Here is a 13,292-nt window from a genome sequence, read left to right as displayed (position 1 = left end):
TCTTAGCAACTGGTTTAGCACCCGGGGTCAGTTCAATCCCGAACTCTATTTCGCGCTCTGGTGGCATTCCCGGAAGATCCTCGGGAAAGACATCTTCAAATTCACGCACCACAGGTACGTCTTCAATCCTTGGCGTTTCTTTTTCGACGTCACGTACGTAAGTTAAATATGCCTTACACCCGTGTAGTATAAACTTGCGGGCTTCTACCATCGAGCATATCATGGGATTACAAGCCTTCTCCCCATAGATGATGACACGCCTTCCGCTCGGAGACGTTAGGTGTATCTCCTTACGTAAGCATATCACCTTAGCATGGTAGTGGGATAGCCAATCCATTCCGACGACCACTTGAAATTCACCCATGGACATGGGTATTAAATCAATGGAGTATTCCTCGCCATCGATATTCAATTTGCATTCCCGACATACATCACAGACAAGAAAACTTTTGTTATTACCTACTTCTACTTCCATTGGCATAGGTAATTTTGTTAATGTAAACATGGGGTTTTGAATAAATCTATGTGAAACAAAAGACTTATTCGCACCTGTATCAAATAAAACACGTGCAAGGATCGAATTTACAGTAAATATACCTGTAACCACGTCGGGTTCCATTTTTTGCTTCAGCAGCAGTGATTTGGAACGACCTTGCCTTAGCTTTTGGGGTTTCATCCCTAGAGTCGGCACTCTCTTTCTTTCCCACCAATTCCGGACATTCTGACTTTTTATGACCCGGTTGGTAACATTTATAGCACACCGTTACTTTGTCTGGGCAATTTGCAACCCTATGCCCTATCTTGCCACATGCCACACAAGGTTTGTTCTTGAAGTAGCATTCACCCTTATGAGTGCGTCCACATGTTTTGCAACTCGGAGAACCTCCTTTTGCACTTCCCTTCTTTGAAGATTCAGCTACCTTTGGCTTCTTTGCGGGACTCGGGTTTTCATCCAAGGCCCTCCTCTCACCTCTTTCAACTTGCCTTTTTAGTTCAATCTCGCGTTCCCGCGCCGCATTGATTATATCGGTGAGGCTTTCATAATGTGAGGGGGTCATGAACTCCCTATATTCAGCCCTAAGCATGGTGTGATAATAATAGATTTTCTGTTCTTCAGTTTTGGCCAAGTCATCACAAAACTTGAGCTTATCCATGAACATCCCCGTAATTTTATCAACGGTTTCACCTTTTTGTCTCAATTGCATAAATTCCTCCTTTATCTTATTTATCACTGCCTTGGGGCTATGATGTTTGAGGAATGGTGCTTTGAAATCTTCCCAAGTCATTGCCCTTATTGCTTCAACACCCCTTTCGTTTCTAAGGTTGTCCCACCAATCCTTGGCTTGGCCTCTAAGTTGGCCAGTTCCATAAGCCACGAAGTCACTTTCATCACAATGCGTTCGTTCGAAAACACCCTCAATATCGCTTATCCACCTTTGACAAGCAATTGGATCTACCTCTCCATTGAAAATTGGGGGCTTACACGCCATAAACTTGTTGTAAGAACAACCTTTCTTTTCCTTAGCCTTGCCTCTATCACTGGTAAGGTCTTCTCTTAATTCACCAATTCTTTCCTCCATAGTCGAAAGTAAGGTGTTTTGCATTCTTTCCACAAATCTTGGTAGGCTAACTTCGATGGCCCTTCCAACTTCCTCGGCAATCTTCTCTTTCAACTCGTCGGTAGTGAGGGATAGAACATTGTCACTAGCACCTCCCGACATCTTCTTACTGAAATGTTAAAATGATTCGATAAATAATCTTGTTCAATCACTCTCATGCCTTTACATGAGACTTCGTACTCATTATTCGGCCAAGTATATATAACTTTGCCTTATCATTTATACTAAGTGTACTTCCCGGGTTCGAGTATATCACTATACTCCTCCCATACACAATAAATCGTTATCCTTTTTAATCTTTTTTTTTAAATTTAATTTGCTTTAATTAAATTCTTACCGGATGTTGATCAAGCCTTGAACCAAACACAATTCTCTTTAACCTTAGCTCTGAATACCAACTTGTAACACTCTCATTTAAATACACAATATTTTCTACCGACTAAATAAGAAAGATCATAATCATTTAAAAGCACAAACACTAATATTAATCCTAGTTTAGCACATAAGTGTTTTAAAACCACCACAACACTAAAAGGATACATAAGTATTCCTTCCATTACAAAATTATCACTAATGAACATCTAAGACAAAAGTGAAGAACTACTTCTTGAATGTGTTCGGTTCATAAGCCTTGTGTTGATCACCATCCGCTTGATTGACTTACTTGAAAGCTGGAAATTTAACAAAATAATAATGTTAGAATCCTTCAAATTTCACATAATTAAGTGTACGCTTAAAACGGGTTCGAAATATGAAATTATACAAAACTTGACAATTTTGGCTGGGCTCCACCGTAAATTACGGTGGTCACCGTAATTTACGGTGGGCGCTGGACATTTATGGTTCTGCCGTAAATCAGTAAAGAACCACCGTAACGATTCACCCTCTACCGTAAATTACGGTGGCTACCGTAATTTACGATAGCTTCTGCATATTTTCCTGTTTTGCTGTTTTGACCCGTTTATTCTGATTTTTGCACTTTTAAGTCATCAAAGCGCAGTACGGGACATTTCTTTGCAACAAGTATGACCCGTTTTGGATCCCTTGCTTCAACACACACGCTCCCATTACCGGTTTGCGTGTTAATATTATTCTTCCCATTACCCGACACATGGGTTTATGGTCTACGAATGAGGTACTTCCGTTTCCCGGTTTGTACCCATCAATGTTAACCCGTTTGGTTTGCCATCATGAAATTCCTCACTTAAGCAACCAAACCAACACAACTGTATATTGTTCATAACTAGTAAACAATCCAAAAATGAAAACTAAGTCATCAATATTATAATAGCGTTAACCACGTACCTCAAAGCTTTCCCTTTAAACGAGCGTCCGCACCGGCTTGACTTCCCGACGCCTCGCTCGTGTTGCCTAAAACATACAAGCCAATTACCATTAGAACCATTCGGCTCATGACTAAAGCTTGTTACTTTACCAACACCACAATTTGTGTCGATCAATGTCTTTTAGGCATTTTATCGAGCATCTTATGTGCACGATTTTCTCACAATTCACAATTAAGTTTAACATTCATCATTTAGCTATGATAAACTTTAATTTAGGCAATTTCACAAAATTTTCACATCAATAATTCTGGACCTATTTCATTGAACTTGAATTACACTAGGATAACATCATAATCCTAGTTTCCCATACTATTCTACAAAATCCTCATATCACCTCTAATGGTGCTTATGAACTTTACAAGAATTAGGCCAAATTTCAACAAGAAATCGACTAGGGTTCATCCCTATACACTGTTTCAATCAAAACAATTATCATGCATGCTCAGATTTGAATCTCATGATTTTATCTAAAATTTAAGGTAGAACCAAATCATGAAATTTTGCATACCTTACGATCCCTTAGTCAAGGTGATCACAAATCTATATTCAGATTTCAATTCGGACTTGATTTGAACCTTCAATTGATGAATTTTATGAATGTTAGGGTTTGAGGGGAAATCCCCTTGTTGCCTGCGTTCTGGTCGATCAAACACACACTTAAGTGTGTGTTTGGTGTGTTATTTTACTAGTAATAATTGAAGTTCCAGATTTGACAAGTTTGGTCCCTCAATTATACATGAGCTATAGAAAAGGGCATTTAATTATACTTTGTCATATTATGTTAAGATTCCTACTAACTAGGTTATCTTTCCTAGTCTTTTATCTTAACTTACTACTGATATTTGGTTTAAAATGTAACATTAATATTTTCGGGGTGTTACAAAGAAAGATGTAACGCCATACAAATTATGGACGGGAAAAACACCACCATATAAATACTTGAAAGTGTGGGGGTGTCTAACCAAGGTGGTGGTTACACCACCGAAGCGCCTACTTATAGGACCCAAAATAGTGGATTGTGTATATATAGGATACACCCGTCCAGTCCTTATGGTCCATATCATTTTCTTGTGCATGATTCTAAGAACCCTGGAATATGCAACGACACCATAATAGAATCTAAGGAAGCATCATGTTAAAGACTAACTGGTGCATGATTCTAAGAACCCTGGAATATTCAACGACACCCTGTTATTTTTTTCATCCATGTTTTCTTTTCGTATTAAAGACTAACTGATGTTAGATCATAAGAACTATGTATTGTAAACATGATCACAAAGACACAAAAATTTAAATTACCAACTTAGATTTTAGAATGTTAAACCTATGTCTATTAGGATCCATACAGGATTGAAACACTTTACCAAACTAAATTGTAAAATCTTCAAGTTTCTAAGATTTTGAGATCTTAACAACCATGATTATAAATATACAAGTATGTAAAAAAACTAATAATATAAACAAAGTATGTAAAAAATATAATGCAATGTTAATAAATGCTGCTTATATTTGTTGTCTTATGTCATTATTATTGTTTGTTGACAATTCAACATTCTCATAACTTACGGTAGGTTTTATTCCACGGATTTTTCTTATCAAAATTTAATACTATTGCGTGTGAGAACATTATGACATTTACATGATTTTATTTATTTATTTCGGTTTTAACCCTAAGCTTTATCATTTAGAAAATGGATGGATAATTATTTGGTTGTAGGTGAATTAGTGATTTTTTTTTTTCTTTTTAAACTTAGTAATAATGTCATATTTACCGGAATTTGTATTAGTCAATTTAACTTAGGTAATGTTTGGCATTAAGCTTTTAGAGGAGCTTTTAGAAGGTTAAAACTTTTAAGTTAAGAGTTTGAAGCTTTTGTTTAAACACTTCTACTAATAGTGTTTATAAGGAGCTACAAGCTTCTAGGGAAAAAATAACTATTTTAACCTCTAAAGGTAATAAACTTTTTAATGCACAAACTTTTTAAATTTTTAGTTATATCCATTTTGGTCATTTTATATATTTTATTAAAATATCCAGCTACTCTGCCAAACACCAAATATATCCAAAAAGCTACTAGCTATCAGCTTCCAGCCACCAGCTACCAACTTTCAGCTAGGGGTGTTCAGAAAAAACCGTAACCAAATAAAAACCGTAAACCGAACCGTAACCGTACCAAATAAACCGATCCGAATAACGAATTCGGTTTTTGGTTTGGTTTCTAACCGAAACCGAAACTGTGAGTATGGTTTGTGGTTGGGTTTATAGATCCACATTTTATTTTATTTGGTTTATTCGGATAACCGAATAAACCATTTAAGTTAATTAATTATTAAATAAAAATAATAATATTTTATAAATCATTTAGCCCAAAATATTTATTTTTTATGCAGCCTAAAATACTAAATGTAAATCTAAAAGCCCAATTCAAACCCACTCATTTCTAAAATAATAGAACTTCTTCAGACCTTCAGTATAGAAACTAGGGTTACTACATCTTTGAAGATTATTTATATTTCGTGTTATTAGACTTGTTAACTATTTATAGTTTCTATTATCTATGTTTTGAAGCTATAACTTTGTGGTTGTGACTATGACTACTTTATGGATGTGTTTGTTTTATTTCGCAATGAAACTTTCTTGTATTCATATGTTGTTAGGTGTAAATTAGTTGCGATGTTCGGAAGTTGGAACAAAAACATAAATATAAATTAGGAAAAAAAAGTAATTAGGTACAATTTGGTTAGATTTGGTTTATTTGGTTTCTAACCGAAACCAAACCGAATTGAATTTGGTTTGGTTTGGATCGGTTTGCATATTCCTTATTTGGTTTGGTTTGGTTTGGTTTTTGGTTTGGGGTAAAAAAATTTGAAAACCAAATAAACCAAATAAACCATAAACCGAACCGATGAACACTCCTACTTTCAGCCACCAGCTACTTTTGCCAAACATACCCTAAATACAATAACTGCATAAAAAGTAATATTATGATTTGATCAATATAATTTATGTCAAAATCATGAATTGTTAGTTTAAGGATTGTATGTATTTAAGAATATATAAAAGTTATCTTTGGATTTTATGATCTATTCAATATCTACAAAAATCGCATGAAGAGCAATAGTGGTTGACGTCTATTGGGCTAAATGGGCGGTAGAGAGAATAGTGCCAAGCAGCTATCTGACACTCCCCTATTGGCCCAACAAATTTACGATTTTATCCTGTTTTAAAATTACGATTTTGCCATCAGTTCAAAATTATACTTTTGCCCCCACTTAAAAATAAATTTACGCTTTTGCTCCCAGATAAATATTTCTATTTTGCCCCCGGTTCAAAAATACGATTTTGCCCCGTTCAATTTACAGTTTTGCCATTAGTTTTTTCCCCTTAAAATTACGATTTTGCCATCAGTTCAAAATTAGGTTTTTACCCCACTTAAAAATAAATTTACGCTTTTTCTCCCAGCTAAAAATACCAATTTTGCCCTCGGTTCAAAATTACGATTTTGGACGGTATAAATTTATAGTTTTGCCATTAGTTTTTTTTTTCTCACAGCTAAGTTACGATTTTGCCCTCAACTTAAATTTACATCTTGTCCATCGTTTGTGTTTGTTTTGCTGGTGAAATTACAATTTTGCCCCAGTGTAAAATTACAGTCATGCTGGCAGCTGTCTGGCACTTCCCCGTTGGTCCATTTAATTTACGATTTTATCCCTGAATTAAAATTATGATTCGCCCTTAGTTAAAAATTACGTTTTTCCCATCGTTTTAGTTTTTTTAGCAAAACTATAAAGGTTTTTTGCTTTAATTAGTTGACTCGATTTAATTTTTTTTCGTGCCAAGGAGCTGCCTAACACTGGCTCACTAGTCCTGAAAAATTACAATTTTACCCTGAGCCCAAAATTACGGTCTTATTATCGTTTTTGTTTTTTTTTCCTAGCAAAATTATAATAGTCTTCTTTTAGTTGATTGAGAATTATTCGGTCATCGCCCCGCAACGCAGACGGGACATCAACTAGTTACATACAAACTAATGTTGTATTATATTGTTATTTTTTTAAATAAAATAAGGGACAGATATTACAATTATGTTGAAGGACCACCAACTATCTTTCTAGATTTACAAAGTAGTCAACATTTTGGATAACAGATCAAATATAATTTTCACAAAGCATTGGGATTTTTAAAGCGAAAATGACGATTCAGATAAAATATAATATTTTCACAAAGCATTGGAATTTTTAAAGCTAAAATGAAAAATAATGTATATGACTAAAAGAGTATAATCAACTGATTATCATAAACAAAGATGAAAATAAATAGGGTTTGTTAATTCTCGTCCCATATCTAAGTTACAAAATCATGCTAAATAATCGATTATAAAACCAGGGGTATCCATTGTGTCACACTCCATCCAACCGATGGCAGAATCATCGGGGCGCGGCACTGATCGAAACAAATTGTCCAGAAAAAATTCATAACAACTAACTTTACTAAATATTTTTAAGTTAAGTCCCATACCATAACATACTTAGCAAATTAGTTAAGGCAGACATTGTATCTCACAGACAAAATAAATTGTTTCGACAACTTTGATTTCAAATAAAATAAATTGTTCATTTGTTTCTAGACTCTTCCTAGCTTGGTTCCACATAGCAAGCATCCTAGCAAAAAGCATCCTAAACACCTGTCACATACGTTAAAATACGGGTCAATACACATAGTGTAAAGGTGAGCATACAAGTATGATAATAGCATAATAGAGTTCGAAATAGTTTACGCATAATCAGCATGTAATATGTACAAAGTGAAGGCAAGCAGGTTATCGACAGAGAAATATGCACAGACGTGACTGCGAGTTGTAGAATGCGCAACACATATCCCCACTGGGACACGTGAAGTAAAGCCCTTAACAACCCCTGTCCACGACAGGTGCTGAGTCCAAAATATAGTACTATCGTTGCTAAGGTGTCAGACAACAATCACTGTATTAACATAACATACAAGCATTCATCGAATAACACATAACATGCGAGAGCGATTAGCGTATAAATAGTGTTTGCATTGTGTGTAGATTGTGATTTAGAATAAGTAACGTATGTAACCCGAAAAGTGCATAAAGCAAAAAGGGTTCGAGTATACTCACAAATTGCGTTTAACAAATAAACACAGCCTTGGATTGAAGGGAACGCTGAGAGAGATTAGCCTGAACAGTTGTCGATAGCATAAACGATAAGCGGCGCGTAAAACGGTACAAGATGATAAGTGTCGGATGGTAATCCGATCAGATAACAATCCGATCGGATGGCAATCCGATCGGATGGCCAGTCGATCGGATGTCAATCCGTTCGGATGGTCATCCGGTCGGATGGTCATTCGATGGGATTGACATCTTGATGTGTTTGTGTATGATGGTTTGTCTTTTGAAGTTTTCGTTGTAGCATTTTGAAAACAGGGAAGTATCTCTACCCTTCAGGTCGATCAATCGAACGGCGGTTCGATCGGGTGATGATCCGTTCGGCGAGGTATTTCTCAGAGAACAAGTTCACAGCAGTGTTGTCACTCGATCAGATGGTCTACCGATCGGGTGGCAATCCGTTCGAACCGTTAATGCATTGAACATGTTGAAAAATTGTTTAGTGTTGAAGTTCCAAATGTCACATAGTCGGATAGTCGTTCGATCAGACGACGATTCGTTCAACATTCAGATCTTGACAAGTTGAAAAAGTTTAAGTGTGGGACCAAGTGCAAGCCGATCGGAAGGCTGTTCGATCGGATATCAATCCGATCGGATGGCAATCCGATCGGACGGCTATCCGTCCTAACAACTTGATCGTCTTGACACTTGATTGTTTTTGAAAGTTTTGCAGTTTTGATCGAGACGGTGTGATAACGTATTAAACAATAGAAACCCCATCAAGACCCACCTGACCCGGTCGAACAGGAATCACCCTAGTCCGATAATTCAACTGTTCGAGATGGTTATTTCATGTTTAACCCGAAATCGGTAGTCTCTCCGATAGAATTCAGATCTTGAACCGACACATCACTAAGAAGGAGTAGAAGGTCAGAACGAACGAGCTCCGATTCTATCGGTTTTGAGGACATTGAGTGTAAAAAAGTTGAAAGAAAGTTGGAAAAACCATCTTTCAATCCTTTTCACCATGACCATGTTTAGATCTATGCAAGATCTTTGTTTATTCATGTGGAAATCGTCCAGATCTAAGTTGTTGTTGGTGGATTGAAGCCAAAACATGAAGTTCATAAGAACCCCATGATGACATGACCCTAGAACGCCTCAAATCCACTGATTTCACGGTTAAAAGTTAAGATTCAAAAGATAGAAAGATCAAGAAGTGCGTGTAGATCATAGAAGTACAAGATTTAGGTTGGCCATCCGATCGAGCGGTCACTCGATCGAGTGGCTCCGAAGATTTGAGTTTAGGCGTTTCGTTTCGTGCGTTGAGCGTTGCGATGCGTTTCGAGTGAGCGATGCGATAGAATTACCCATTAGTTACACAATTAATCCCAACTACTATATCTAACATACAATCACTATAATTAACTTGCGTTTAGCGTTTGCGATTCGGTTGCGATAGAGTTTCGATTGCGTGTCGATTAATCACCACAAAACATAAAGTAAACATGCACAAGTAACAAGTAAGTAACACACACACACACACACACGTAAAACAATATTCAGAACCTGTAATTCAAGGCGCGAGCGCGATTGCGATGCGATAAGCGATAAAGCGATTAAACCATGTGATGAATAGCGATAAATCTCGATTATTAATAAGTACTCCACATAATACAACTAATGCGATAAAATAGATAGATTATCTACAAGTCAAAGAAGTCAAAACAGGAGTTAAGCAAAGAGTGACATTTCGCAATTAGCAATCTTTTCTTCCTTTGACTTCAATCTTGACTTTGACTTTGACTTTCGCAACACGGGGTGTTACAGCCTCCCCTACTTAAGGGAATTTCGTCTTGAAATTAGGATTTAGCTGTAGCAAATAAATGCGGGTACTTCGCCTTCATGTTGCTTTCGAGTTCCCAGGTGAACTCTGCGCCTCGTTTGCCTTCCCATCGGACCTTCACAATGGGGATGCGTGAGCGCCTGAGCTGCTTGGTTTCTCGGTCCATGATCTTGACAGGCTTCTCCACGAAGTATAATATTTCGTTTACTTGAAGATCCTCTAAAGGAACTTGTAAATCATGCTCAACCAGGCACTTTCTGAGGTTCGATACATGGAAAGTTGGGTGAACGTTGTTAAGTTCCTCCGGTAGTTCGAGTCTGTAGGCCACTTTTCCGATCCTTTCCAGAATCTTAAAGGGTCTAACATATCGAGGCACGAGCTTTCCTCTCTTGCCGAATCTGACCACACCCTTCCAAGGTAATACCTTTAGGAGTACATGGTCGCCAACATCAAATTCAAGGGGCTTGTGTCGTCTATCGGCGTAACTTTTCTGATGACTCCGAGCTTTCAGCAGGTTGTCTCGAATTTGGAGGATCTTGTCAGTCATCTCTTGCAGTAGCTCAAGACCGGTTAGCTGCGCATCTCCGATCTCATGCCACACAATTGGCGATCGACATTTCCTTCCGTACAATGCCTCAAATGGTGCCATTTATATACTGGAATGATAACTGTTATTGTACGAGAATTAGACTAAAGGTAAGTATGCGTCCCAATTACCACCGAAATCTATGACACACGAACGGAGCATGTCTTCAAGGTACGAATCGTTCTTTCAGTCCGATCGTCGGTTTGGGGATGAAATGCGGTACTTAGATCAAGCGTAGTACCGAGAGCAGCTTGAAATGTTTCCCACAGATGCGAGGTAAACTGACCATCGCGGTCAGAGATGATGTCGCGAGGCGTCCTATGTCGACAGATGATCTCGTTGGTGTAGATTCGGGCTATTTTTTCTACCCTGTAGTCTTTTAGAATTGGCAGAAAATGAGTAGATTTAGTCAAACGGTCAAGGACAACCCAGATGCTATCGTGACCTGAGATTGTACGCGGAAGTTTCGTAATAAAGTCCATGGCTATACTTTCCCATTTCCACATGGGAATTTCGGGCTGGACGAGCAAGCCAGAGGGTCTTTGCTGCCCGGCCTTGACTTTCGAGCAAGTCAGGCACCTTGAAACATAGAGAGCGATATCTTTCTTCATGCCCGGCCACCAGTAGTTGTAGCGAAGGTCTGGGTACATTTTATCGGCACCGGGATGAATAGAATATCGAGACTTATGGGCTTCGTCCATCAGAATCTGTTGTAAATCGGCCCGCTTAGGGATCCAGATTCGGTTCAGATAATGGAATATCCCATTCGACTTATTCACTAACTGGGCTCCATCGTTTAGAATCCTTTCCTTCTTCAAAGTGCGCTCGGTAAAGCAAGCATGTTGGGCTTCGCGGATGAGAGTTTCGAGATGATGTTGGGCGGGAACATTAAGAATGTTATGCAAATAGCTTCGTCTGCTGAGGGCGTCAGCAACGACATTTGCTTTGCCAGAATGATAACGAATCTCACAGTCATAGTCATTGAGAAGTTCCACCCATCGGCGTTGACGCATATTCAGTTCTTTTTGGCTGAAGATGTGTTGTAGGCTCCTATGGTCGGTGAAGACCGTACACTTTGTACCATAAAGGTAGTGAATCTTCAACGCAAAAACAACGGCGCCTCGCTCGAGGTCGTGGGTTGTATAGTTCTTCTCGTGGATCTTGAGCTGACGAGATGCGTAGTCGATAACCTTGTCTCGTTGCATGAGAACACAACCAAGGCCAAGGTTCGAGGTATCACAATAGACAACAAAATCATCGTTTCCGTCGGGTAAAGCAAGGATGGGAGCATTGCAAAGCATATGCTTGAGGGTTTGAAAGGTCGTCTCTTGTCCAGTTTCCCAGACAAAAGGCTTGTCCTTGTGGGTGAGAGAAGTAAGCGGCACAACTATTTTAGAGAATCCTTCGATAAATCGGCGGTAATAGCTCGCTAATCCGAGAAAAGAAGGGACTTCAGACGGGTTCCTAGGCGTAACCCAACTCTTAACAGCTTCAATCTTCGTGGGATCAACATGAATACCTTGACTATTGACAATATGACCGAGAGATTGAACCTCCTCTAGCCAGAATTCACACTTGGAGAACTTGGCATAAAGTCGATTCCCTTGGAGTAACTCGAGAACCAAATGTAGATGTTGCGTGTGTTCGGCTTTCGACTTGGAATAGATCAGGATATCATCGATGAACACGATGACGAAGCGGTCAAGAAATGGTTTACACACGCGATTCATCAGATCCATGAAAACCGTGGGTGCGTTGGTTAAACCAAAAGGCATAACAACGAACTCATAGTGGTCGTAACGAGTGCGAAAAGCGGTTTTGGGTATACCCTCCTCTTGAATGCGTAATTGGTGATAACCTGAGCGTAGATCGATCTTCGAGAAACACATAGCACCTTGTAACTGATCAAACAAGTAATCGATTCGAGGCAGGGGATAACGATTCTTGATTGTCAGCTTATTCAATTCCCTATAATCGATGCACATCCGGAACGACCCATCCTTCTTTTTGACGAAAAGGACTGGTGCGCCCCAAGGAGAGGTGCTAGGGAGAATGAAGCCTTTATCAAGCAATTCCTGGAGCTGACTCGAGAGTTCGCGCATTTCGGAGGGAGCGAGTCGATAAGGAGCTCTAGCAACAGGATTGGCTCCAGGAATGAGGTCGATACGAAAGTCGATATCACGACTTGGAGGTAACCTGGGTAACTCATCGGGAAAGACGTTGGGGAATTCACAAACAAGGGGAACATCTTTCACTCTAGGAGTACCTTTCTTTTCCTTCTCCGCTACTACAATGTTGGCCAAGAAAGCTCTGTATTCCTTGCGGAGATACTTGCTAGCTCGGACACATGACATGAGTTGGAGTTTCTTCGACGCGACTTCACCATAGACACACAATAAATCACCATTAGCGAGTGAGAAGCGAATCATCTTATCGAAACAAACAACTTCAGCACGATTTTCTCGAAGAAAATCCATGCCTACTATGACGTCAAAACTACCGAGCTGCATCGGAATAAGGTCGATAGGAAAGATGTGATTGTTGAGTTCGAGAGTACAATCACAAAGAATGGAATTGACGGCGACGGTTCTTCCGGTGGCAACTTCAACATCGAATGACGAAGGGAGATGAGCGCGCTTACAGATAAGGAGCTTTTTGAATTCTAACGACACAAAATAGTTATCGACTCCAGTATCAAATAAACACGAAGCATATATACCATTCACAAGGAATGTACCAATAACCACATTGTTGTCGGCT

General features: G+C 38.8%; 1 protein-coding gene across 1 annotated transcript; it reads right to left on the bottom strand.

The window, feature by feature from the left end:
- Positions 1 to 539: 539 nt before the first annotated feature.
- LOC110870143 lies at positions 540 to 1,721 on the bottom strand. Its single transcript, XM_022119344.1, has 2 exons — positions 598 to 1,721; positions 540 to 549 (listed from the first exon to the last, which is right to left on the bottom strand). Exons 1-2 carry the CDS (start codon positions 1,719 to 1,721, stop codon positions 540 to 542), a joined length of 1,134 nt encoding a protein of 377 aa, XP_021975036.1.
- Between the last annotated feature and the right edge of the window lie 11,571 nt (positions 1,722 to 13,292).

This window comes from Helianthus annuus, chromosome 8 (genome assembly GCF_002127325.2).
Source record: "Helianthus annuus cultivar XRQ/B chromosome 8, HanXRQr2.0-SUNRISE, whole genome shotgun sequence".
In the NCBI taxonomy this organism is placed as follows: Eukaryota; Viridiplantae; Streptophyta; class Magnoliopsida; order Asterales; family Asteraceae; genus Helianthus; species Helianthus annuus.
The sequence above is the reverse complement of the archived record's forward strand: the minus strand, read 5'-3'. Positions and strand labels throughout refer to the sequence as shown.